This window comes from Denticeps clupeoides, chromosome 3, assembly GCF_900700375.1.
Source record: "Denticeps clupeoides chromosome 3, fDenClu1.1, whole genome shotgun sequence".
Taxonomy (NCBI): domain Eukaryota; kingdom Metazoa; phylum Chordata; class Actinopteri; order Clupeiformes; family Denticipitidae; genus Denticeps; species Denticeps clupeoides.
The window spans coordinates 29,849,490-29,877,206 of record NC_041709.1 but is presented as its reverse complement, the minus strand read 5'-3'; the positions used below and the strand labels follow the sequence as shown (position 1 = coordinate 29,877,206).

Below are 27,717 nucleotides of genomic sequence, written 5' to 3'. Positions count from 1 at the left end.
TATCTTGTTACATGGTGTAAAGTATTAACCCGTAATGCAGCTGCAGTGCTCATGTTCTCCATTCTTCTACCGGAGGGATGCACCCCCTGCATGTGGGGTTTTGGTGACATTGCTGGAGATGCCGTCTAAAAGTGGCATCTGGTAAATGAGGAGCGTATCGTGACTCTTCTGTCCAATGGATAGTCATTATATGATTATGGGAATCTGTGGGATAGGGGTGTTGAAATTAATCTCATAATCGTGGTGGAAACGTGGACGATTCAGCATCGATGCAGAGTGGAGCATAATCGATTATATCATAATGACGTTGCTTCCTTTTCTGGCAGTGGCATAAAAATTCCAGTTAAAACGTAGTGCCGGTGGTGACAGTACAGCTCCGCTGTGGGAAACGAATGCGCTTTCTAGCTGCATCTGATTGGCATTCCACTAACATTTGCTCGTCGTTGTCTATCATTCATTGGGATTTCGGCAGAAATCGACGTAAAGAACATGTTGTATGCATGGTGCTGAATGGCCATGTGGACGCTTTGATTTGCTCCAATGAGCAGAAAAACGGTCGCATTCAGTTCGTTATCACCTGACATCTGCTTCAGACGTTCGTGGGAAACAAGGCCTTAACTCTCATCTCACTGATTTATAAGTAATGTACAAAAGCTTTTAATTGAGTGCATTGATAATTGTAATCGAATCGAATTGTAAGAGCAGTGAAGGTTCACACCTCTACTATGGGATCATAATTATTTTACATTTGATGCATATAATTAAACCAAAGTACAGATGTTTATGGTATGACAAGAGAACTTCCTTCCTCCACTTTCTAAATGAACTTTTCACAGGAGAATTTTGACAGTAAATATTCGAGAAGAAAAAAATTATACTATGAGTTAATCAGGATTAAACATGATCTTACAATTTATGCCTTGGACAAGGATATGCCAAGGAAATGCCACAATTTCATTTTTCCAAAAGCTCCATAATCTACCCAACGCTGTACAGTTTACACCAGTAAACATCTGAGTACACCTCACTGCTGCTGGATACTGCATTACAGGCCTTTAAAAATGCTACATGGTCCTGAGTCACATATCCGCTTGGGAGACGGGACACGTGTCGGCTTACACAGGTGGTGCCGGCGGTAAGAGGCAGGATCAGAGGCGAGAGGGAGGAGAAAGGCGGAGGCCGAGAGTGGTGGATAATTCAGCTGTCGCCTCCGAACGTCCAGACAGCTTCTGGAGAGGAGAGGATAAAGATCGGGATACACGAGCAGCCTTCTTCTGACCTTTGCCATTCGCCGCGGCCGAAGACTCGCGCTTCGGGATCGGCAATCAGTGGGATTCAGGAGCTCCGAGATGGGATTGGGTTAATGGAGATTTTATTATGTTAAAGAATTCGTATGTGAAGATTGTCTGAAGCTGACTGCTCTGGGCAGAAGACGAGGAATGTTGTAGCTTGCTAGGAATTCACTTGTTCCGTATTCCACGTTCAAGGAAAGCAGCAGGTCACAACTGCGATCTTGATGCCCAGCGGGAGACTAATTTGCTTAGTTAGAACGATGATGATGATGACGATGACGGAAGGCGTTTCGTGGGGCGGGGGCGTCGTTGGTGACAGCTGTCCCCCGTTGGAGGACGTTGCCATCGAAGTGGACGATGACGACAGGGGCGTTGGCCCCAGTATGCCCGAGGGGGGCAAAGGTTCAAGGCTGTGGGGTCGTGTTCTGAATGCCCTGCAGAGACGGAAGGTAACCATCCTACAGCTTTACGGTTCAAACCCGGTTTCACATCCAACCCGCCGTAGTGGTCACACATGCTGAGACGTGGAGATGTTTTATTGATTAGGGTGATCTGAACGTTCTCTTCTGACTGATTGTTGTGGATCTTGCTGTTTCTTTTCCATGCCGTTGCCTGGAATAGATGAGCTGCAGTGATAAGTTGGGAAGTTTGCAGTTGGGAAGCTTCTGTAAACCTCAGCTGTGTGTGTGTGTGCGTGTGTGTGTGTGTGTGTGTGTGTGTGTGTGTGAGATTTGGTCTGAGTGACTGAGATCACATGTTCCAATGCAGCACAAGAGCATATGGCACTTAGGGCCGGATGAGGGAGAGGGACATGGTAAACTCTGTCCATCTGGCTGCACCCCTGCTCGTGCTTGGATGGAGCGCTGGACTATTAGCTCACTGCCCAGATTAAAGACTCCCGCTGAGTTTGACCAGTGGCGCTACATTTGAACTCCAATCGAGAAAAGTATTTAAATTCACGGACCGGGTGGAGACATTAAGGAGTGTGTGATGGACAACTGAGGTGACACCAGCTCTTGCTTTTCCTGCCTTTCTCAGTTGGACCCTCAGACTCTTCAGGGGAAAGACTGGCAGAGAACTGTAATCCCTATGAACGGGGTGAGTACCCCCCCAAACACACATACACAATAAAATGTCACACGGAACTACAGTTTTAAGGATAAAGTGATAACAAATCCCTATTAAAGAGACAGTAATCTGAGGTCAACTTTTTGTCACTTCATGGGTGGTTTTAAATGATCTGTTTAGGGTAGTTATGTGTCAATTTGGCATAAGATCACTTTATAAACCAGCACTATCTTCAGTGCTGACCCTCAAACATGGAGTGTCCCTACAGACACATTATACACCTCTGATTCGAATAAAATACCTGATTTTTTTACGGGGTTCTCTGTGTGAATTAGACTTCATCGTTACTCAATGCATTGCAGATTGAGGTGAAGTTGTCCATGAAGTTCACCAGCCGCGAGTTCAGTCTGAAGAGGATGCCTTCACGCAAACCAATGGGCGTGTTTGGGATCAACATCTCCACCGTGACCAAGTGAGTGTATTCCTGGTACTGCTCACGAATGCAAAAACAATTTATAAGTACAACCTGCAACCTGTAGAATAATTGCGTCAGTGTGGGTGAGTAATGGAAGTAACATGGCATTCGGGTGGCCAGCTGGTGACACAGTGCACAGTGACATCACTAATCTGAGCGTTAGCAAAGCCCAGAGACCTCAGCCTGCCCCCACTTTACAGCCCCTAACCCCCCGCAGCACCCTGAGCCTCTCAGTGCAGATAATCCCTCTCCAGCTTCACCCCACCTGCGCGCAGCCGGGTCTTCTCGGTCAGCAGCTCCTCCTGACCCAGTGGCCGGTGGGAGCCGGGTTCGGGAAAGTCTGAGCGGACACAGCAGGGATCTGCTGCAGCCGTACATCATCTGTAGATGATTATTACAAAGATAAAACCAAAAACACCAAGCATGGCTGTGGGTTATGCCGTGGGCGTGGCATCTGAAGCTGATCTTTCATGATAGGTGTTCAGCCAGTCTCCAAATGTACAAACGCTGAAATAATTATGAGTGCTGCGGCCATGCTAATCCGAATCAGGATCAGAAAACTTTATTAATCCCCAAGGAAATTGCTGACGAGGATTATTGGTAATGAACTGCGTAATAGGTTTAAGAGCAGAGCCATTGAGGAGTGTTAGTTATTAAGTCGGGTAACAGCAGAACACCGGAGGTTTTGTGCAGGGTAAACTGAAATAAGTAGATAATGTCTCCAGACAAAACATATCCCAACCAGCATAGAGTTCCATTCAGACTACTGGTCTTATCCATCTTCAAATGGAGCATTTATTTTTTAAATCAATAATACATTTTATTTGCCAGTATAAGAGTCTGTCTTTACTTTACCAAATTGGACCAGTAAGAGAAATGTCATCACAAAAAAATATGGGTTGCTCAGGGTTGGTTTTGTGCAGCAGTTGGTTTAGTACAAGGGGGCTCTAAAAGAAGAAGTGTGAGTGCTTCATATTCGTTTAGCTCCAAACATCAGTTTGTATGTATTATTTGAAACCACATTGCGTCTGCAGGCGTGAGCGTTCGAAGGTGCCCTACATCGTCAGGCAGTGCCTGGAGGAGATCGAGAGGCGTGGCATGGAGGAGGTGGGCATCTATCGGGTGTCAGGAGTGGCAACCGACATCCAAGCTCTGAAAACAGCCTTCGACACAAGTGAGTAACATCCTCTGAACGAAACAAACTCGTATGTACGTCTAGATAGATAAATAGATGTTTGGTCACTGTATTAAATATAGAAATGGTGCTTTTGAAGGCTTTGAGTCCATTTGAAGTGAAATGATTGTCATTGTGATGCACAGCACACAGTGCACCTCGTGTCACCTTTGATGAGCAGAGCCCTGGGAGCAGTATGTGGACATTTATTGTACTGTTAACTCTAGTTTAAACATCATGCTAAAAGTGAATGTTAATGTGTAGAAACACTCACTAACTCGCACACAAGCACAACATGACAGCGGGTGTTTCAGATGAATGTCCCTCCCATTCCGGAGTCCTCTGGTGTTCTGCACCGTCTTACTCGCTCACCCGTGTGTGTCCCTTCTCCAGATAATAAAGACGTGTCCGTGATGATGAGTGAGATGGACGTGAACGCCATTGCTGGGACGCTGAAGTTGTATTTCCGGGAGCTTCCAGAGCCGCTCTTCACCGACGAACTGTACCCCAACTTCACAGGAGGCATCGGTCAGTGGTGCCTTCAGATAGGAAGCAGATATCCCCATTATCCCCTTAAAGTGCTAAAAGAAAGAAAGAGCCCAACAAAAGACGCTTCCCTCCTGTCCCCACAGCTCTGTCCGACAGTGTTGCGAAGGAGAGCTGCATGTTGAACCTGCTGCTGTCCCTGCCAGAGCCCAACCTCGTCACGTTCCTTTTCCTGCTGGATCACCTGAAGAGGTACGCCACAACACACTCAGTAAAGGGTTGCAGCCTTTATCCATTTGTACATATCATTCATGTATTCATAATGATGTTGTCACGATTATTTATGCATATTTTCTCAATACAATTATTATTGTAACTTCTTCCACTAGAAAACATTACACAAATGTGATAAATGATTATAGACCTAAATGGATTTGGGGTGGAAATCAAGTAGAAAGTTCAATTAATAATTTAAGTAATGCCCTACATAATTTATAATTCAAATAATGCCCTACATTTTTTCTTTGGGGGAAGGGCAGTGACGCCCCTCATGACACGCCCCTTTTATCCGATGATTCAGTGAGGATGTAAAAATGTTGGAACTACAGTTTTAGATAATTTCAGACCATCTGTTTGAAATGTAATTCAACTTCCAAATATGTGGTCGTATTATCACATGGGGGTGAACTTGCTCCTTTCCTCCCTCCGCCAGGATTGCAGAGAAAGAGAGTGTTAATAAGATGTCCCTGCATAACCTCGCCACCGTCTTTGGCCCAACGCTGCTCAGGCCAGCAGAGAAGGACAGCAAGATTCCCACCAACCCCACACAGCCCATCACCATGGGGGACAGCTGGTCTCTGGAGGTCATGTCACAGGTACCATTTCCATTTATGGCATTTAGCAGACACTCTTGTCCATCACAGCATGGTGGGTAGGAGACACTTTTGTGAATGTTTCATTATTGTTTTGTGGACTTCATATAGCAGCAACAGAACATTTTATTTGGAATCTTATTCATTTTAGTTAATTCAGGACATTCTGTTGCTTGTTTTTCGACCTATCTCCCCAGGTCCAGGTTCTTCTGTACTTCCTCCAGCTGGAAACCATACCTACTCCTGACAGCAAGCGGCAGAGCATCCTTTTCTCGACGGAGGTGTAAAGTATCCCAGCTGCCGTTTCCAAACAGGACAAGAGGAAGGCAGACTGACTGTGACATGTGTGGCCATTGGGGTGGCTGCCAAGGCACAATCTTCTCCTGGAGGAGAGGACAACATGAAGCGCTCTAGCTTGTCCCTGGCCTTGGCCACTAGATGGCGCCAGAGCTTCTCTTAGATATTGTGTGTGCGAGAGAAAAGAGACAGAAAAATAAATGGCACACTTTATCTCCTGATTGAGTGGCACTCAACTAATGTGCTTTCATCTCTCCGTGACCCTTCTCAAACTCAACTCTGGTCTCCGTTCTGCCCCTGCAAGCTCCAATCAGGAGTGGCTCTTCTCCCAGTACAACCAGCACTCCCTCAAGGGTGGCTAGTTTGATGTTTTTTTTTTTTTTAATCGTCCTGTGTCCCTCTGGCTTTTCTGTCCACCCGTGTGATATTTGAGACATCGCTGTAAAATGGCAAAAACAAGCATGTTGTGCCGTGAAATGTCACAAGTACTAAGTATTTTGCCAAAGTGGAGCATTCGAGATTTTTTTGAGGGTTGTTACACACGCAGGAGAAATTACAGTTTGATTGTGTGTCGTTTTTATCGTGTCCACCTAAGTTTATAGGGGAAACGGCAGGCATGGCTCCAAAGTTCCGCCTAATGTGGTGTCTGTTTATAGCCTAGCACTCAGCACTGCCAATATGTCATCAACGTGATACGATTCGGTGGGTGCGGGAGCGGTGCGGAGCTCTGAGGCTGCTCTGCTTTGATCGTAATTGCCGTTTGTTTGGTGGAGTAGGCATCTGGAATTACACACCAACGAGCAAAAAACGGGGAGAGGGGGCATACATCAGGCCCAAAGAGGTATGACGGAAGCGTTCTGAACCCCTTTCGCTGGAGGGGCTGTTACATTTCTTCAGTGAAGTTGTTCTTTAGGTTCCCCGCTGTTGTCCTTTGATCAGTTTTTTTTTTCCTGTGTCATTATCAGAGAGCAATATTTGATCATAGGAGTTTGTGTCCCGTCACTCGTACGGAACTGTCTTTATCAGCAGATTGCGGTTTATTCCTCCAATGATCTGGCCATTCTTTTTTTGTTGATTTTGGAATTTAATTTAAGTAAGATAGTCATCCTTTGTGTACATTTATACATACGTCTTTTGTTTAATAATTGGTGTAGACTGCATAGCTATAATGAATATTTATTTGGCAGCATTCCCCTGCAGCGTGTAAACAGTTTAAGGAGGAAGTCTGGTGTGCTGAGGCGTCGGTGGAATAAGCCGCGCTGCTTTGCAGCACCCCTCTGGTTTTCAGGCCGCAGGTGGAGCAAACACCAACCATACAACAGTGCCTCTGTCATAATGGAAGACGTTTTAAGTGTACCAGTTATGCTGTATATAATTTTCCTTTTTTTTAAAAGGAAACCTCCTTTCTAATGAGAGAGAGCGGGGGGAGGAGAAGAAAAGTAGAGTTGCTTCTCACTTGATCCAAAGTCCCAAAATTTCAAGCAGTTGCATCAAGCCCAGCACCAGGCTGCGTTCTGTTCCTTTGGTGTCAGTAGAATAAGAAATCTGTCATTACTGGCTGTGTCAGGACTTTTGATTGAACAGATGTCTGAACATACTGTCACTGTGCTTTGGACAGACGTGCAGAGGACTGCTGTGACCGGTTACATATGAAGGAAATGTTCTTTTAAAAAAAAACAACAAAAAAAAAAACAGAGAAACAAGAAAAGTGTCAGCGGTTTGGTTTAACATGCAGGCATGTTTTATTAAAATATTTTTTTTTCCTGATCTGTGTTTTCTTAAAAATGTTGTCCTTTTGTCTGATGTTCTGGTTACTCTTGTAATTTTGGCTACTATGGGATAGGATTTTTCAAACGTTGAGTGATATCTGGAAAAAAAAAACAAAAAAAAACAAGTAGGAAACATATATGGTACTTTTAACTATTTCTATAAGGAAACACTTGAAAACCTACAAGTTTCATATCATAAAACTTTTCTATTAAGCAGTAGGTCTATACTGTATACTGTGCATTCCATCAGGACAATTCTCTCATTTATCTGTGAGTTCCGTTGTTTAAAATATTGGTCCATGTTAATCATGTCACATTTCACTGCCTGTAGTCTGTCTTCATGCCTGGACCCATTAGAAGCAAGGTGGACATTTTTTCCTTCTGTCTGCATGTCTCGGTCATAAACATGGCTGTTCACGCCACCTTGCGCAGCCCCGCCGGTGCGCTGTAGATATGAACCAACAAGCTGTACATATACTCCCAGAGTCACAGAGGGTCAGCAAGAACGAATGATGTCCATTTCAGGCCCTTTGATCTTCATAATTGCTCTCCGTAATTGGAGTTCACTGAGCATAAAGCTACGTCCCCGTGCCTCAGCTCATTGCCTTTGTTCAGAACGAACTGCCGCCCTCAAATGGGCTCCTGCAGTTAACACCCTGGGGAAAAAAGAAAGAAAGTTGGGTGTGCGTCGTCCCTTCCTTTTGCCTTTTGGGTAGTTTTGGGTCTCATCTTGCACGCTGTGTGGAAAATGGGTTGACACTTCACTCAATATGATGGCCACGGAAGTGTTTAAGAGTCAAAACTAAAAAGATATAGTAAACTGCATAGGTTACTGTAATTTGATTGCTCTTTATGTATTTGTTCCAAAATTAAGGTGTATGGTCCTGCCCTTCACTCTCTCATGTCTTGTGTATTTAAAAAATCCGGACAAAAGTGTATTTATATATGGTAAATTAAGACTGCTGAATGAATACATGAAACATCTTTCATAGTGTTTGAAATGACTGTAAAATAAAGACTAAATGAAAAGAAAAAACTTTTTGGCCAATAGAGTTATGTGTCATGCCAATATACAGAGATGGGATTCATAATGTTTACTATTATGTGTATCGGAACGGATGTTGATTTGAAGTGAAAGTTTTTACGTAAAATTCTAATTTAAATGTGTGTTATTCTGAATTTTGCATTCACTGTACTATAAGGCAACTTTTCATTTAGGGTAATAAAGGATTGTTCTAATCAGCGCAGTTGAAATATCGTTACAATGTGTTTCTGTAACTGGACGTTGCTTTTATACGTGTTCAGAGGTCTACCTACCTAGAGGCAAAATTAAGAGGATCTGTGGCCAGTTTCCTTTTCCTACATTCCCCCGAGATTCTGGACCTGTGTAAAAAAGGGACACTATATTCCCAGGAATTAGTGTCTGGAAGGCGTCTGGAAGCCTCTTGTTTGTACACACACACACACACACACACACACACACAAAAAGAAAGTCAAATAAAAATCTCCTAAATGTACGTACCATTTACTCCATCTTGTGTCATATCACCACCAGATAATTCCAACGCATCTCGAACGTCTTCTGCTCACTGTGTTCTGTGCAAAACAAGAGTCGCAATGTGAATAGGAAACACAATGCACTTGTCTAACTAAGAATTCAGATTAAAACTGCTTCATTTGACTTCTGTTTAATACATTTAGTATGATTTTATTCGTATCCTTTAGCAAATAGCAAGAGCTGACCTCGATTCTGTCATTTTTAACAAATATCTCCCCTTGGTATGCTTCACATATTTCCAATTTAGTGTGTAACGATCATTTGAATAAAAAAGCAGTCATAATTACAAAAAAGGCCACTGATGTACAACAAACTGACGAAGTTATGATCATATTAATATTCCATAATCCGGTGTAACTAATAATCTCTAGTGTACAGGTCCTGATTCAGTTCGTTGACGATCTCTTAAAATATTTATGTCCCTTTGGTTGTAAAAAAAAAAAAAAAAAAAAAAACTACCGCTTTTAATCGTTTTCCTGACATGTAGAAATAGTGGAGTTTTTTTTTTTTTTTTTTTTGAGGTGGTTTGGTGAATCAGCTCAGAGGGAAAAAAAGGGCTCGTCAGCGCCGCTCTATCCCACAATTCCCTGCGCCGGCGGCTCCGCGCCCGGTCTCCTGTCAGCGGAACGCGTCCCGGCGGTGCGGCTCCCGGAGCTCGTAGCCCCGCCGCCCCGAGGACCGCGGAGCGCCGTCCGGGTAAGAGACGCCGGCCCGTTCCGCTTCCACGGCCACATTCTGTGGGTGTTCGCTCCCGAGCCCCCATCCCGCCGCTCCGAGCACCGTGGCCGCCTTTTGTTCTCGCTCTCATTCGTCCGTCCGGGATCCGCGTCGCTGTCGCCATGTTCGCCATACTGTCACATGCAGCCTGTTTAACCCTCGGTTGGGTGCGACCTTTGACCTCCGCTCTGATCATTCGGAGGCGTGGCGTGTTTACAGCTGCTTCTGATGAGCTGTACTGTATCGAACACCTCGTGCAGCTTTATGGGCTTTAGTTTTAAACTGGGAAGATGGTTCTGTTGTTTTATCCTCTCTCCTGGTTGGGGTCCCGTTTAGCACGTTCTTGCCGTCGGGGTGTTGAGGAGGCAGATCAGGCGTCCCCGGCCCGTGGCTCATCCTGGATTCGCTCCGGCCGGGATTCTCCTCCAGACGTCCCGGACAGGGGCGAGTGAGGTTGTGTTTGCGGGCAGAAGGTGGGCCGTGTGTGTCCGGCCTTCTGTGAGCTCATGTGTTAGTGCATACGCGTGCAACAGGCAATCACGCCTGTTTTACGTGGCACCGGCGTGTTGGCTGGTCCAATTTTTCTGCAGCATGCTGTAACATTTTCCAGTGGTGCGGACCATGCTATGATGTCACATCCTGCTCTGCCTGGCACGTTGGTGGCAGCACAGTGGATTTCTAAGAAAAAATTGGGGCAGTGGTGGCCTAGCGGTTAAGGAAGCGGCCCCGTAATCATAAGAATCACGATCCGCCAAGGTGCCAATGAGGTGCCACTGAGCAAAGCACTGTCCCCACACACTGGTCCCCGGGCACCTGTCATGGCTTCCCACTACTCACCAAGGGTGATTGTTAAATGCAGAGGACAAATTTCACTGTGTGCACCGTGTGCTTAGCTGCTGTGTATCACAATGACAATCACTTCATTTTTTTTCTTTTTTTTCTTTTTCTTGAGCGGGGATTTACTAATCCTTCCTCGGTTCCTCTTTCCCATGACGAGACATGCATCATTCAGGCGGGAGTCTGAGGAAGCACGTAATGACAGGGTTTGTCCAGTCCGTGGCTTGGCCCTGCTCTTCATACGTACACGAGGATGCTTGGCTGGAATTCTCAACGCTATCGGAAGGATCTGGAGAGATTATATGTAGGCTGAGCAAGATAAACTGGGATTTTATTTTTATTGCTGGAACGATGTGTGTCAATAACAATAAAAAAAATTGTATGTATACATTGGAAAATGAAATTATATTTTGCACTGTAAAAGCACACATTAAGGCTCAGACGCAGCACAGCTTATAGCATAGAGCACACAAATGGCAACACGTTTATAGGTGGGGGGAATCGTTACAGCAATATATCGCAATATGGTAGTAGCCTAGTGGGTAACATACTCGCCTGTGAACCAGAACCAGATCCCACTTACTACCATTGTGTCTCTGAGCAAGACACTTAACCCTAAGTTGCTCCAGGGGGACTGTCCCCTGTAACTACTGATTGTAAGTCGCTCTGGATAAGGGCGTCTGATAAATGCTGTAAATGTAAATATGTCACGTATCGCTACAGGGACGCCGAATGCCGATATTTTTGTATGCAGCTTCAGCCCACCGGGCGGTGCTGTTCAGTTCTATTTGGTGAGAGTCGGCGTGCGACTACAACCTCCACTCCTGTAGGTGGCACTGTACGGCCTGGTACTTGAATTAACATGTGGCATTTCATGCCGTGCGAAATCGCAAAACGTCGCCGACCAGCGATTGTCATTACGGCAGCCCGTTCGACATGTAAACATGTAAAAACAAGCCACGAAGTACGCTGGATACGGCAAACAAACTCCCATCCACCTCGGCGACCCAGGCACCCCCCCCCTGCTGTACCCCTGAACATGGCCAGGAACCCACGTTACCAGCCTGCGCTCTTCTCCCTCGCTGCATAAATGGCTGGTTGGTGAGGAGGATTTTTCCTCATCCAGACCAGCTGTTCACAGGTGGAGAATAGTAGTTTTTGGTGGCCAAAGGTTGACATTGACATTTTTTTATCAGTCTTTGTCACGTCCAGACACATTTTAGTCTAGTCAATTTTCAGTCGACTAAAACGCTGAGCCTTTTAGTCAGAATTATCCATGATTATTTTAGTCAATGAAATTTGTATTTTAGTTGCAATTCTATTTAAGTACTTAGAAGACTAGACGAAGACAACATTTTCTTTTAGTCAAACCCATTTCACTATTGAATTATTCTATATTATTTATAGACTCAAGAATTCTCTACATCCATTTCAGGAACCACGTTTCTCCCCATGTTTAACCACACATTCTGTGTTCTTTTCCACTTCATTGTAAAGAAAGTGCGTCCGAACGTCACTTTAGAGCATCAACACTGCTGCGTTTAAAACTCTCAGCAGGTTCTGAAGGAATAAATCGTCTGTAAGATCTTGATTCTTTTAGGATTAATTGTCTATAATTAATTGTGTACTGTATGTTTCCCATCAACAGTTTTCACCAGTTCCCTCAACATGTTTTTTGTGTTTGGGGCATAGATGTGTTAAAATTTCTTCTAGATTTGTGATATTCAATTAAGTTTTGTTAACCCTGGTTTAATTATAGCACAAACATATTGTGCTTATCATCGTCAAATATGCACATGAACTTAAGATTCAGTACACAGACATTATAAGCCTAAATACACAATCACATGATTAACCAAAGTTTTGTAATGTTATGTAACATTATTCAGTGATAAAATTGTTAATAAATAAACCATTTATAGATAACTTCATCACCAGTGACTGCTTTTGCAGACGTGGCCCACCCTTATACCTCAGCTGGTCACGATGAGGGTCGGCATTCGGGGGGTCGCCAGCTTCTCTCCGTGCTATTGGGGTTGGAGCAGATCCATTACTCTACACGGGCACGGCTCGTTTCCCCAGTTCAGACGATGGATGCTAAAACGCTTTTCCCCCCAGTGTGTTCCTAACTAATTCATCCAGCCTTGCTCTTCTTTTAATGGACGGGTGTTGACTCAAGGCCAGCTTACTGTGTGTGGGGATTCTCTCTGTGTCTTTGACCAAGTTGGACGTTTCTGGCCGATAAGTTGCAGTTTGTAGTGTGGCATTTTTTTTTTGGAGACCGGATGTTTGTGTTACAGTAAATCTATCTTTATTGTGTTTTTTTTTTTTTTTATGTGTGTGTGTGTGTGTGGTAACTTTGCGGTCTGGACCGTGTGTCTGAGGGAAAGTTTCAGAATGCGCGTGGTGGCGTCCGCTCGGCTGGCGGTGAGAGTTTACCCACAGTCCTCTGTGCTTCCCTCTCAGGAGCTCAGCCTTGTCATAATTATCCTGACTGGCCTGGTCTCAATGGGCCCCTGCGGGTGGGCGGAGTCCAAAATCCCCCCTTCCCTGCCCTGATTGGCCTCCGAGCGCGTTCTCGTCTTTCTGTTCAAACACAAACCCGCATCTGGATGCTTGTTGACAGTGTGCACAGCTTGGCCTGCTGCGTCAGGGCGGGCGGGGGCGCTGCGTGAGGTCACGCGGCAGGGGTTTTCGGCAGCCGCGTCTCCCGTCAGATGTCTCCGCTTGTCTCTTGTTTCGTCTTTGGCGGGTTGACTTCAAAGGGAGGCGAGGAGCAAAACTGAGCTGCTTCCGAGGGGGGGGTCTTCTGAGAGGGGCTGCATGGTACCAAAAGCAGTGCTCTTGTTTGCCCATGTCTAAAATTAGACCCGGAGAACATATTTGTGTTCTGATCCTGCCTTTCTGTTTTGGTTATCTGTGCCTCAGACGGAGGGGCGGTTAGTCCGGCCACAGAAAGCCTTTTAAGGCATGAGCCCAAACGGACTTCTCCACCCCCCCCCCCCCCCCCCCCCCCCCTTCCTCTTGCCTGCTCCACCCATGATAATGTGATAAAACCAGCAGCTTTTGCTCACCAGCTCCTCCAATCGGACCTTGTGTCTGTTTTCAAATTGGCCTCTGGTGACCGTTTGAACGTGTGGCGAGTATAAATACTGCCCATACCACACCGTTATACCACAGTACAGCCGAGCTACTCTGCACACTATGTGTTCTCCCAGGAAAACAGGGCATTCTGGGATGAGGTATGGCTTGATCTACTAGTAATGCATGGTTTACAGGTGTATTGTTTTTGTTTCAGTCCTGTGATAACTATTTTTTTTACCCTCACATTACCTCTCTTTTTATATATATTTTCATTATGCTAATTCACTGAACCTATTTAATTGCATGAGAATGCTGAAGTGGGAAATTGTACAGGTGGGGTGGGGCTGGGGGTGAAAAATGTTCACCAGATGTGATGTTTCTTATGATTTCGTAAGACTCTGGCATCTGTGGTACCATCTAGTGGTTTGTGTGTATTGCTATACTTTATGGTTTAAGTTCTGTACACCTTTAATCTTTAAAATAATTCTGCCCTCAGATTACGTTGTAAATGCATCAGGAACCTGGAGCCCAGCATGAAAAAGGTGAGCAGACCCACGTCGGCCACTGCCAGGGCACCAGGGGCCAATAAAGCACAACTGACTGACAGAGGGAGACACGAGGGCTCTTCCTACAGCATGGGCATCGGTGGCAAGACCACAACTAAGGGTTCATCTTCTGGGTCTCTGTCCAAGGTTGGAACCTTTTTCTTCCTGAAGACGTGTTAAAATGTTCTGTGTCCATGACTTTAAGATCTTAAAAAGATCTCTGCTATTTGAGAACGTTGATCTTTCCATGCACAGGCAAAGAGCAGTGATGATTTGCCAGCCCTGACCACAGGATGCACTGCTGGAAGCACCAAAACCAAGAAAAGTGGCCCAACCGTTCTGGGCAACACTGAGGCCAAGACTAAGACCAGCTCAGGTATATTTGTTTTATTATTGTATTATTATTCCAGTGTCTAGATACCCTGAGGTATGCATAACATTTTTTTTTTTTATGTCTGTCACTTAAGGCTCGACCAGCAGACGAACGGCGTTCTCTCAGTCCAAAGAACCTGGCTCAACAAGTTTGAGAGAACGTTCAAGAACCAATGCCTCCAAGAAGCTCTCTGGTCCAACTGACTCTTCAGCGCTCAACAAGCGTACCCGCTGCCGAGCCCTGGCCGAGTCGGAATCCCGCATGAGCAAGTCTCATTCCGATGGCCAGATCAGCCAGAAGGCGTTGCTGGAGTCTCGCGTGAAGGACCTGCTGGGCCTGGCCAAGAGCAAAGACATGGAAATCCTGCACCTGAAGGCCGAGCTCCAAGGCATGCGTGCCCAGTTGGGACTCCAGGAGCCTGGTGTTGGTGAAGCCAACAGCCTAGATGAAGATACAAATACTGGTGATGAAGGCCCAGCCCAGCCAGCTCCTCCGCCTTCATCCTCGATTAGTGCCGTGGATGTGGAGTCTACTCTCCTCCTGCTTGCTGACCAGAACCAGGGCATCCGAGGTGAGCTCAACCACCTGAAGAGCGAGAACCGCATGCTGAAGGATCGGCTCAATGCTTTGGGCTACTCCCTAGAGCAGAGACTCGACAGTCCAGACAAAAGCCTCCGCGGCGCCTCCCTCAGCCCAGAGCCGGTCTTCAGCAGCAGCAGCAGCGGGGGGCGAGGTGGGTTCAATCGAGGGTCTTCAGCCGAAGGCTCCACTCGAGGGTCCACCGAAGACCTCCTTTCTGAGGCGCACCGCGCCGGCTCCCCGGACGCGGTGGACAGCGAGTGCAGCGAGGCCTACCAGCCAGTCACCTCCAGCGACGATGCCCTGGACGCCCCATCTGGCTGCGGCTCTTCGTCCGAGTCCGAAGGCGGGGCTCCTCCTCGTCCACGGCGAGGAAGCAGCGCCAACACCAGCGAGGTGTCGGTGGCGTGCCTGACGGAGCGCATCCACCAGATGGAGGAGAACCAGCACAGCACTGCCGAGGAGCTCCAGGCCACCTTGCAGGAGCTGGCGGACCTCCAGCAGATCACGCAGGAGCTCAGCACCGAGAACGAGCGGCTGGGCGAGGAGCGGGCCCTGCTGGTGGACTCCCTCTGCCAGCAGGGGGAGCGGCTGGAGCTCTATGGTCGGCAGCTGGACTACTTCCGCGGCCTGCTGGATGAGCACCGCGTGCCGTACTCCACCGACAGCAACCAGGACGCTAACAAGAGCAGCCGCTACTTGGAGCTGGAGCGGCGCTACGCAGAACTTACGGAAGGGGCGCGCTTCGAGCGCGAGCAGCTCCTGGGCGTGCAGCAGCATCTCAGCAGCGCGCTGAAGATGGCTGAGCAGGAGAACGTGGAGGCCCAGGAGCTGATGAGCGCCCTGAAGGAGCGGGTGCAGCGTGCGGAGCGGGCCGTGGACGCGGAACGGCGCGAGCGTGCCGTGGCCGCGGCGGAGCTGGACTCCCTGCGGGCGGAGGCCGGGGAGGACCTCGCCGAGTTGGGCAGGTGCAGGGCGCAGCTGGAGCAGGAGAAGCAGAGGGTGGCGCAGCTGGTGCTGCTGCACAGCGCCGGCGAGAAGAGCGACATACGCCACCTGCTGGACAGCGAGAGGATGGATAAGGAGAGGGCGGAGAGCCAGGCGGCCGCGCTGCAGGAGGAGCTGGCGCACACGCGCAACGAGGCGGCACAGCTACAGGACGCCATCAGCAAGGTGAGGAAATCTTGAACGGTTCACATTCATACGGCTGCATATGGGGCAGTGGTGGCCTAGCGGTTAAGGAAGCGGCCCCGTAATCAGAAGGTTGCCGGTTCGAATCCCGATCTGCCAAGGTGCCACTGAGCAAAGCACCGTCCCCACACACTGCTCCCCGGGCGCCTGTCATGGCTGCCCACTGCTCACCAAGGGTAACGTTTAAAAGCAGAGGACAAATTTCACTGTGTGCACCGTGTGCTGCAGTGTATCACAAGTGACAATCTTTCTGACCACTGTGCGCCGTGAGATGTTTTCGCGCGACCAATAGCATTTAAATATGGAATCGGGCTAGTGTTTGGTTTTCCCCTTCAGAGTGGGAATGAAGGAAGCTGATCTTATCAGTCTCTGAGTGTCCAGAGACTACTACATTATGTAGTTATTGTCTTCAGTTTTTTTTTTTTTTTTTTTGAGAGGAGGCACAAAAGGAGAGAACTTTGTTCACCCCCCCCCCCTTACCTTCAGTAGTTACAGGGACGGTCCCCCTGGAGAAATTTAGGATTAAGTGTCTTGCTCAGTGGGTTTGACCATGGGTCTTCTGGTTGGTTGGTGTTGTCTCCCCAACGTGCTGTCTCTGTAGCTGCTTCTCTTCTGCCTGCCTTCCCAATGCAAGGGGTCTCCATCCAGCCCAGCATGTCTGCCCACGCGTCTTCCTGCAGAAACCCTGACGTTAACCAAACACTGCAACTGCAACACAATCGTTTGTCATTCTCGCCCTCATTTCGTGCCTTAATAGGCCTATATAGACCCTTGGGGAGAGGGAATACAAAATGGGTCATTTTGGTCCGTAAAATGTGAAGATTTTTAAGGTTGAAATGTGTACTTGATTGTTTTAGCGTTGTGGTCTCTCGCCTCCAAGGTTGTGAGCTCTGGCTCTGTGCATGCAGAGTTTATGTGCTCTTCCTGTGTTGGTGCGGGTTTGTTCTTGGCTCTCCGGTTTCCTCTAGTCATCACAGTAGGCGACTGAAGGTGTGTGTGTGTGTGTGTGTGCGCGCGCGCACCCTGTGAGGTGCTGGCATGGTGCTCTGGGTGAGTCCCACCCTCCGTCCTGCATGTCCTGGAATGGACACCATTGCAGGGTCACTCTGATTCCCGATCCTAATCCTAAAAGCGTTTAGACAACAGGCTGTCCTCTCATGATATGGGCATTTGGTGCACAGTTGGGGCCACGGCTTGAGGGTGGCATGTCCTGGCCTAAGGATATCTCTCTTGATGCTCTCTTGATTCTCTATGATGCTCCTGAAGCGTTTGTTTGATTTCATCAAGTCAAACATACTGGGGTGGTGAAGTTGAGATGGTGCATCAGATATGGGCAGCCTTCTGTAACACTAATGTTCCAAAACTTGAAAGTAATATCAGAACCAGAGTAAATAAAATCTCTATTGTCACCGGGGAGACTCAAAACGTCCACAGTTGGCAAAGACTCTACCTTTTTTGGACCAGGCCTCAACAAGCTTAGATTAGCCGTATTTCAAGGGATTAATTGCATATAAAGTTATTTTGCTCGTGTGTGTGTGTGTGTGTGTGTGTGTGTGTGTGTGCGCGCACACAGCTGGAGACTGACTTCCGTGGATTCCGAGATGAGGTGCAGAAACAGCTGGCAGAGCAGAAGCGTCTGCTGGAACAGCAGTGTTCGGAGCTGGAAGAGAAGGACACTGAGATAGCGGACATGAAGGAGACCATCTTTGAGCTGGAGGACGAGGTGGAGCAGCATCGAGCCGTCAAGCTCCATGACAACCTCATCATATCGGACCTGGAGAGTGAGTTTTCCTTTTGACTACCAGTTCTCAATCTCTCCGCAAGGGGGAAGTGTTGCGCTGTGGTGAGTGTTTATCAGTCTGCTGTTCTCAGTTTTATTCCGCTTTGTCCCTCACAGATTCTGTCAAAAAACTTACAGACCAAAAATACGACATGGAAAAGGAGATAAAAATTCTGCACCGTAAACTGCGGGTAAAACACGGTTCTTTACTCTGGCGAAATCAGTGAAGTAGCAATGACTCCTCTTCTGATGCGTGTGTGTGCACGTTCTGCGTACCTACAGGAGGAGTCGGCAGAATGGCGGCAGTTCCAAGCAGATCTCCAAACTGCGGTGGTCATCGCTAACGACATCAAGTCAGAGGCTCAGGAGGAGATTGGCGAGCTGCGCCACCGCCTGCTGGAAGCTCAGGAGAAGAACGAGAAGATGAGCAAAGAGCTGGACGAGGTCAAGAATCGCAAGTAAGAATGAGGCGGGCACTATGAGTAGGTTTTTGGGATGGAAAACGAATGTCACTGCATAGTTGACCGACATTTCCCTCTCAGTCAGGATGAGCTCATGTCTGAAAGTTGTGACCGCTCTGGCAATGTGTGTGTATCAGGCAGGAAGAGGAGCGCGGGCGTGTGTACAACTACATGAACGCCGTGGAGCGAGACCTGGCGGCCTTGAGGCAAGGCATGGGTCTGAGTCGCCGCTCGTCCACCTCCTCCGAGCCCTCCCCCACGGTCAAAACGCTCATCAAGAGCTTCGACAATGCCTCACAAGGTAGCCACACATACGAACACATACGAAGGGGGTCATTATTTACTCTCGTTTTTTTTTTTTTCTATTATTGTATATAAAATACAGCCAGACACAACCAATCAAAAGTTCAATGGGTCTTAATATCCATGCAATGCATTTATAAACCAAAGTGTATTCTAAACAGTTTACTCATTCTTATGATATCAAGAAATACACACAGTAGTGCAATGAGTGCACTCCACAATCATATGGAATCGTTATAGATTGTTATCGCTTCGTTTCGTATATGTTGTCCAGTCCCGGGCAGCCCGGCGTCTGCTGTCCCTGCTGTCACCACCGCGGTCATTTCCCGGACCCCGCTGAGCCCCAGCCCTCTGAAGACCCCTCCTGCCGCTGCCGTATCCCCAATACAGGTAGTATGGGGGGTTTTATTCTGCCAGCTTTGGGGGGGGGGCGGGTCTCGCGTAAAAACTGGCAGAAGGCCACGGCAGAATTCCACGGCCAGCATCCTTCCCACTGAATGCATTGTCATGATGGAACTACGTGCCTCAGCTGAGCATACTGTTCATACCTATCCTTCCCCCCTCCATTGTTAACACACTGATAGTATTGCGGTACCAGAGCATGTCACAAATATCTATTTATATAAGTTTATATATAGCAATAAAGTAGTAGTATGTTTTAAAATATGGCTGCACATGTGCTGTGGTTACATGGACCTGCACGTTGTAAATACAGCCCAAACTGGACAATAAAAACATTACAACAGACACACAATATTTTACTAACATACTTACAACTGTTTCTGAGTGAATTGTCAACTTTGTGTACAGATTTGTCAGTAATCAGTGTGTGCAACTTTATATATAGGTTCAGTTCCAAGGATTTCAAAATTGGTCAAATTGACCCATAATACAATAAAGGTTAAAGAAAAATAAGTTTTTGATCATCCCTTAACCATACCACACCATTTCTATATAGTCAGCGTGGTTAATGAACAAGAATAACGAATAGTAGGTTGCCTTGGTTACATTCCTTTATTATGGACGTAATTGACAACTGGCTGATTTTCTGTTCACTCTGATAACTTCTCTTTTTGTCCTTGTGGCTGCTCTCTTTTAGGTTTAAATGTGCATTTATTGTGCATGGAAAAACAAAGCCATTACCTGATTTGTTAGTTAGAAGCTTCGTTGGCAGAAGTGTTGTGTCACGGAATACGACAAACGATGGCCTTCAGGGTCTGGGTTGCCAGCTCTGCCCACCTGATGTGTGCATTAGGGTTGGATGTTTTTTTTTTTGTTTTTTTTTTTTTATAGTGACGTGTGTTGCACTGAAATGAATAACCCATCTGTGAAATATGAGTTTAACAGACGAGCATACACACACACACACACACACACACACACACAAGCGCTGTAGTTGTTTCCACACACAATCATTTGCACATTTATTCATGCGTGCACATCCAGGTCCCCAACCTCTGCTGCTGCCGGTGGGAAGTGAGATTAGAATCACAGACAGCGTGCTTGTTTTCTGAATGGCACGAAAAGTAACAAAATATACTGCCGTTTAAAAACTTTAGGTCATTCCAAAATGACCAAGTAGTCAATCCCGTATTTCCCGATGCACCAGATTCTCAACTAGTTTATGTCTAGCCAGTTTTATTGCTGCTCTAATCTGTTTAACCGTTTCAAAAGAGTCTTTGATCAGTCTGTTAATCTGACTCGAGACTAATTGTCGCTGATAATGAGCCTCTGTACATTTATGCAGGTATTCCATTCATTAACAGCCATTTCTGTGGGGTGGAAGAATTCTGAAATCTGTTCTTTGACTTGAGGTGTTGGGCTCCCTGTTCTTCCTGAGCGTTGCCAGGGGGGCAGTTGTTCTTTTTGATGTCCTGTTTGAGCAGGTGATTAAGGTCCTCCTCAATGTGGCAAAACAGGATGTTTTGCATCTGTATACACAGTGAAATATTATGAGGCAAACCAATAATTTTCCCCTCTTTATAAATCAATGAACAATGACTGGAAATTTCCACAACATGCGCACAAAACGAGTACAAAGCCTACTTCTCATAAGCCTGTGGCAGCAAACTGATTGCTAAATCTTCAGCAAAGAAAGGAATATTTCATTTAAAAAAGAATAATTTTTCTTTTCTTCAGGGCTTATTGAGTCAGTACGAATGATGTAACCATGAGCATCTATTCCTGGCTGGCTCATTTTAAAATATGAATAAAAAAAAAAAAAAGATGGTCTTCCCTGGCTAGGTCAGTCACACTAGATTAAAGATCAAATATTCATTAATACCTCAGCCCTCTCTGAGAGACTTGAAAATGTTGAATGAAGAGGTCAGATAAAATATTCCACATGTAGTCTGGAATATTTTTCTTTATATTTTATATAAACCAAGGATAATGGAGATACTGTGTCTATTCGAGAGGGTGTGGAAATTTTGCTTAATCATTTAGTTTATGAATAAAAGGGCTAATCAGCCACTGAGGTTTAATCACAAGACGTGTCTGAAGTTCAGTGTTGATAATGAATGTGGCCGTGCTGCCTTTAAACAGTTTTTTTTATATATATATATATATATAAACTCTCATTCCATTCATTTCTAAAGAGCATTTTGTGCTTGATGTGTTGCTTCCACTGCTTTAAAGGTTGCATCATGATGCTCTGCATTTATGGTGTGTGTGTGTGTGTGTGTGTGTGTGTTTTTAGAGGCACTCCTTGAACACGCCCAAACCTCTGTGCTCCTTGGCTGACAAGTGCTCCAGTTATACAAACCTCAGCATGCCAGGTGTGCCACCTTCTCCAGAAATCAGTTCCCTGTGATTCTGTCCACTGCATCCTCCATGTAGTTTTCAGTGTGTGTGTGTGTGTGTGTTCTTTATACAGCAGCAGAGTATCTTCTCCTTACCTCACCAGCCAGTCGCACCTGCCAGTCCCTCCAGAGGGTCCCCAATATCGACTCTTCCAAGTCCCTCTCAGGTGTGTGTCTGTGTGTATCTCATTCCTTTCTCTTTTTGTGCTTGTGTGTGATTGGTGGAAAATTATGTTTTATGTGTGTTTCTCAGTATCGCGGCGGAGCAGTGAGGAGTTGAAGAGAGACCTCGCTGTTTCAGAGCCTAGTGGTCCCACTCCTCTGATAACGCTGGGTTCCTCCTCCTCTCCACTGTCCCTGTCTTCTAGCTCCTCCCCCACAGCATCGGTCACTCCCACTGCCCGTGGACGTCTACGGTACCCTTTCTTCCCGGTGCTTTTCTGAATCAACATGGTCTTTCATCTGCTACTGTCTTCCTGACTTCATTTGCATGCACACCTAACTTCCTGTTTATCTGTCATGAACTTCTGGGTGGCTTCTGGCCCACAGCTCTGTGGGCATCGAGTAAGATTCAGTTAGTTGAGCAGAGTTACACACACACTAACACACAACTGATGCAATGCAGTGTGTGACTTTAAGGAAATGTGTGACTTGCGTACATTTGTCCAACCACCACGGTGTGTGAATAAGAACCAGGAACTCCTCCCACCCCTGTGCATTTTTAAAGCTCTTAAGCATCCTTCTCTTTTCATTTCACCGCCCTCACTGCCTGCCAGGTGGCCCAACACACCACATAGAGCCCCAGGCCAGTCTATGGTTATCATCTCCTGGTCTCTGCTCCGAGTGTGGGCTGTGCGTGTGTGAGTGTGTGTGTGTGTGTGTGTGTGTGTGTCTGTGTCTGGCTTAATCAACTGGGTTAACTATTTAGTTAACCATGTTAACAAAATCACTTGGCAGCATGTGTGCTGGTGATGTTTAAAGCACCAGTTCACCTTTTTTTTCATGTTTTTTGCATTCAGGGAGGAACGGATGGACCCTCTCTCTGCCCTGGCACGGGAGTATGGGGGCTCAAAGAGGAACGCCCTCCTGAAGTGGTGTCAGAAGAAGACCGAAGGCTATCAGGTGAGAGTCGCCCGCCAGATGTGCAGATTGTGTCTTCATTTGTTTACCAGTCAGGCAGCCTTTAGGGCAGATCTGTACCGTTTCCATGGTTTCCTTTTGAGGCTGGCGCCCGCTAGGAAGTATGTCATGTTCCACTCCTTTTCCAGACATTGAGGCTGTCAGTATCCCAGAGGGATGATTGTGAATATATTTCCGGATGCCTGAAATACTCGGAGGGGCTTTTTGGGTCACCCAGTTTTGCTTATAATACATACATACACATAATACATGGTCCTTGTTGTTGGTTTTGTTGTGAATTTGAAGGACTGCTTAGAGCATGCAACACAATTCACACAATTTCAATCTTTTTCTCTTATTTAATTTTATTTTGAGGGGTTAGAATGTGCCCTGATGTTTTCTAATGTGCCTTATGACACACATTTACATATAATCAGTGGGGGTTATAAATAATCTATTTTGGTATTGGTTTATCAGCTTGGACTGCGCAGGTAAGGTGTGGTATTACACCAGTATTGCCCTTCTTGATGACCGTGACATTGGGCGTACCTGTTAGGGATGCAGAAATATATTGTCTGTACTTTGATGACATTTTGCTCAAGTATGTGCAGGCTGTTTATTGTCGGGCATCTGCTCATTTTCACAGTAATTTGTAAGTGAGCTGAAAGATTGAAGAGCCTGAAATACCAAAGAATAATAACCAGTGCCTCCAGGAATTCACAATGTTAAATTCACAACTATTAACGCAAATTCAGCCAATCGCTTTTATCTTTGCATTTTAACATACTGAAGCAGGTCACCAGGCACGTTAAGATAAAATGCGCGAGACCGTTGAATGACGGCAACATCACTCTCTCACTTCCTGCTACACTATTCCGTAGCACATTGTCAATTGGAAAAAAAAAAAAACATTTCTCTACCACAAAGCACTCACGGAGAGTTTCAGACATGAGCGACCAGCCGAGGCAAATCACCCTGATGGAGTCACACTTTTTTTTTTTTTTTTTTTTTCTGCAGTTTCACAGCAACCTTCCCCAGAAAAAGACACACCATCCATTACTCTGTTCTTCCAGTCATAGATTCTTGAGCAGATGTCTGTCTGTCAGATGCAGTCACAGTGTGGGATTTATTTTTTTTAGTTTTGCCCTGAACGTCCTGTATCAGTTTTTTTTTTTTAGGTGACTTCCTGTGTTTTGTCACGGAGGCACAAAATCGATAGGCGGTGAACATGAGAGGAAATGACTACTGAATGAATTTGCTGTGAATGCTGGCCTGTAGTTTAGTGCACTTCCACTGTTATTGTTCCATTTGTTCATTTCTGTCATTTGTCAAATCATAGTTTGATCCGTTTTAAGTACATTTGATCGTTCTGTGAATGATGTCAGCTCTCACTCTCTCTCTCCAACATGAATGTTAATGGCCGGTGAGGGAGGGATTGTTTTTCATCCAGAGCTGTAATGTGGTCGTTAGAAGGCCCATCGGGCCGGGGGCGGACTCTGTACACACATCATTCAACCTTTTCTCTTCTCTCTCTCTACACACACACACACACTCACACCAGATCTTTTCATTACTGTAATTTACCCGTCAGTCCACACAAGTGGTTTACATTTCCTGTCGGCACTCAGCACTCCCGTTCTGAGAAGAAGGGCCGACGTCTGGCACAAATTGTACATTCTATCTATATGTTATTGATTCACAGGCAGAATTGCTGCAGCGGAGTTGAATATGTAGTGGCTATTAATACAAGTCAGCCTCTTATTTACACATATAAATGCATGGGCTCTGTGACCTTTTGATTCAGCTTTTTTTTTTCTTTTTCTGAAGCCTTTACGTTGGATGGTCTGGGTGTGGAAAATGCAAAATAAATAAATAAATAAATGTTGCGTGTATTCCAGTAAACATGTGTAAAGTTTATTTTTATTGTTAATATTTGCATCTCTTTGTGAGGCTACAAGCCTACAGCTCTGAGCTGACGGAGATAAGCATCGTGCAAACAATCCCCGGTGAAGCAGGACGTCTACATATTGCTACACGCAGCCGTACGCTGCAGCCCTCTGCACATATTTGCCCATGGTCCGAGAGACATGTGGGGTGTGTGTGTGTTTCACCTGCTGCTGTGTACAGAGCCGGCGAGGAGCTGTGAGGGAGCTGTTTGATTTTATGGCCGCACTGCTGGGAGACTAAATCCTCTCACCTCAGAGACGCACAACAGCTTTTATTGCTTTTAAGCGTGCAATCACTTACTGCAAATCAGATAATTGGGGGAATCAAGTGGATTATTTAAATAAAATGATCAGATAATAATTACTTTTACTGCTCTTTCTCTCTCTCTTACTCACACACCTTCTCTTGGCACCAGAACATCGACATCACCAACTTCAGCAGCAGCTGGAACGATGGCCTGGCCTTCTGCGCGGTCCTCCACACCTACCTGCCGGCTCACATCCCCTACCAAGAGCTCAGCAGCCAAGACAAGGTTCACACACTATGTCCCGTCACTTCGCTTCACACTCCTCCAGTGGAGCTCCATTTTAAGGCCAACTTTTAATCCTATATATCCGTGTGGGTTTTTGTGTCTTCTGCAGAGGAGAAACTTTACCCTAGCCTTCCAGGCTGCGGAAAGTGTTGGGATCAAGTCCACCCTGGTTGGTCCCCACGGTTGTCTTTTATAAAGCAGACACGCTGGTGTGAAGTGGTCTGTGGGATTTAATGGTGGTGTATTTGATTTCAGGACATCAGTGAGATGGTGCACACCGAGCGGCCAGACTGGCAGAGCGTGATGACCTACGTCACGGCCATCTATAAGTACTTTGAGACCTGACCTCCATGGCACAAGCGTTCCGTGGTGCCTTTGCGACCCAGTCGCACGCCTTGCCCACTGGGGCCGTGAATAGACACACAGCACTGGACTTTGCTGCTTCTGGGCCAACGCGCCTTCGTCCATGGACCATGTGTTCTGCAGAGCTTGGAGGTGTTTCCCTTCACTGAAGCAGGCATTCTGTTAAAGTTTTAGGGGAGTGTGTGTGTGTGTGTGTGTGTGTGTGTGTGTGTGTGTGTGTGTCTCAGAGGAAAAGTGAAAGAAAACGTCCCTACAGGGACGTCCTCCAATTCTCCATGTGGAGCAGCATGACTCGCCTTCTAAATGATTAATTAGTTGTAAGCGTCACCACTTGGGCTTTCAGAACATTCGTCCTCATCATAAAACCTCTGAGGCTCCTGAAAGCCTTTTTGAACCTTCAGCTGTAGGTCTCCCTCACTCCTGCAGTTCTTCTCGCCGAAGCTGGCGGCACGCGCACACGTCATTTTGCAGCTTCAAATGATAAAAGATATTGAATTGGAACTTCAGCCCTGCTGCGAGGCTCGTCTTTTTCCTCCACCGAAAACGAACACGTGACAGAGCTATTGTATCAGTGGGGGGGGACTGAGACTCATTTCCTTATTTGTCGGGCAGTGATGTCATCCTGCCGGAGTGCCTGGTTGAAGTGAGTGCCTATTTTATTATTTCCTGTATTTGTGATATTGTGCCAATCTTTCATTCAGAACGTTCTAAAGCACAAATGTTGTCATGCCAAATTTTATTTCGGAGGATTTGGTTTAGGGTGTAGAGTTTCTCAGACTGGTCAAATAATATCTGCTGCAATAAATGATCCTTTGTGGGGTAATAATAACACAGAGTGCATCATGGAATGGCCAAATGGGGCACAAAGCTAGAATGCTTTTAATTGTACTGATTTTTTGCTAGAGTTCATGTGTTCTAATATCAAGAACAAGCGAAACAATCACAGAACTGTGCCATGAACCAGCAGCCTGGTATCCTTCCACTGATCATACAACCATACAACCCTTTAGGCAAAAACAAGGCCTGCTGTGTCAGGAGTAAAGAATTTATTTATTTTTTATATTACACTACAGGAGATGGTCTGGTGTAAATGTACTGTGTGTGGTTTACATAAGGGCATCAAGGACACTTAAAGTGAGTTTGTGTGTGTGTTCATGTGAAGATTGCGAAATTGTCTTGCCTTTTGTGAAGAAAAGGGTTTACACTGTTGTGCCATTCTTTTTATTTTTATTTTTTATTTTTTCGAAATAAAATATTTTGAAATCCATCCTGTATCTCTCCATGCTTTTATGTACTCACGCACTTCCTGGAATGTGGAACACACCCACCCATCCAGTTCTTAATGAGATTTTCACACCAAGAAGAAGCCCCGCCGTGGGGGGGCACACCCCACTCGTTCCTGCCTGGCCACACGTACCCACAGGCCACGCCCCTTTCCTGCAGGCCTGCCGGACGCTCTCTGTGCAGCGTGAGGTCGCGGGTTCTCTGCACGCTGTTAGTGCAGGTGTCTGGTGTTTGAGGGGGGAAATAAACTTTGTGCAATGCTTTTGTTATGAGGGCCTGTCTACAGGAAATACCTGAATCTATTCCTGTGTTCTAGGAATGGGGTTGTAGTAGCCTAGTGGGTGAGACACTCGCTTATGAACTGAACCCTGAGTGTCTCCAAGGGGAACTGTCCTTGTAACTACTGATTATAATTTGCTCTGGATAAATGGCGTAAATGTAAAATGTTTATGAATGGTACTAAAGCCCTCACTGTAGACATGCTCATTTGTCCACGGGGCTTCGGGTGGCTTACGATGAAGGGGAGATGATGCTGGCTGCTCCGAAGGTCAATAATGGCTTTAAAGCCACATTTAGAGCAAAAGGCTTCTGAAGCCCTTTTATTTTGTTTAATTTTTTTTTTCTCGGCTGAGTGGAATCGGTAAGAGCTCGTGGTTAATTAGTGTCCTCTGCAGAGTGGCTGTCCCTGGGCTGGCTGTTGCCTTACCTCCGTCACAGCAGCTGCCGTTTATGCATGAATTACAGAGACCCCCGGAGCACCGGCCACCTTGCTGCCATGCACATTCAAAGTCACCGACGGATCGAAGGCCA

General features: G+C 46.3%; 2 protein-coding genes and 1 long non-coding RNA gene across 5 annotated transcripts in view; 2 read left to right on the top strand and 1 right to left on the bottom strand.

Annotated features, from left to right (window-relative positions):
- The window catches only part of bcr (BCR activator of RhoGEF and GTPase), a 72,421-nt gene extending 63,734 nt beyond the window's left edge, over positions 1–8,687 (top strand). The window contains exons 17-23 of the mRNA XM_028974691.1: positions 2,331–2,390; positions 2,723–2,832; positions 3,870–4,009; positions 4,403–4,537; positions 4,642–4,747; positions 5,208–5,370; positions 5,565–8,687. Of these exons, the coding sequence (XP_028830524.1) occupies positions 2,331–2,390; positions 2,723–2,832; positions 3,870–4,009; positions 4,403–4,537; positions 4,642–4,747; positions 5,208–5,370; positions 5,565–5,654 (804 nt within the window). The 3' untranslated portion in view covers positions 5,655–8,687. The remainder of the gene's footprint in view (positions 1–2,330; positions 2,391–2,722; positions 2,833–3,869; positions 4,010–4,402; positions 4,538–4,641; positions 4,748–5,207; positions 5,371–5,564) is intronic.
- Positions 7,433–9,425, bottom strand: LOC114787009 (uncharacterized). Its single transcript, XR_003749281.1, has 3 exons — positions 8,956–9,425; positions 8,751–8,834; positions 7,433–8,089 (listed from the first exon to the last, which is right to left on the bottom strand). It is a non-coding gene; the product is annotated as an uncharacterized LOC114787009 (long non-coding RNA).
- Positions 9,426–9,569: 144 nt separating this feature from the next.
- Positions 9,570–26,890, top strand: specc1lb (sperm antigen with calponin homology and coiled-coil domains 1-like b). Of its 3 annotated transcripts, none has more exons than XM_028974694.1 (16): positions 9,570–9,687; positions 14,126–14,321; positions 14,430–14,550; positions 14,642–16,299; positions 17,891–18,098; positions 18,215–18,288; positions 18,380–18,555; positions 18,696–18,859; positions 19,136–19,251; positions 21,560–21,638; positions 21,737–21,829; positions 21,916–22,078; positions 22,682–22,784; positions 25,144–25,260; positions 25,370–25,429; positions 25,516–26,890. In XM_028974694.1, exons 2-16 carry the CDS (start codon positions 14,163–14,165, stop codon positions 25,603–25,605), a joined length of 3,381 nt encoding a protein of 1,126 aa, XP_028830527.1. In that variant the 5' UTR covers positions 9,570–9,687; positions 14,126–14,162; the 3' UTR covers positions 25,606–26,890. The 3 variants fall into 3 exon arrangements, with proteins under 3 accessions (XP_028830527.1, XP_028830526.1, XP_028830525.1); XM_028974693.1 differs by lacking the exon at positions 9,570–9,687 and adding an exon at positions 13,632–13,787 and having other exon boundaries at positions 21,740–21,829; XM_028974692.1 differs by lacking the exon at positions 9,570–9,687 and adding an exon at positions 13,632–13,787.
- The last annotated feature ends 827 nt before the right edge of the window (positions 26,891–27,717 follow it).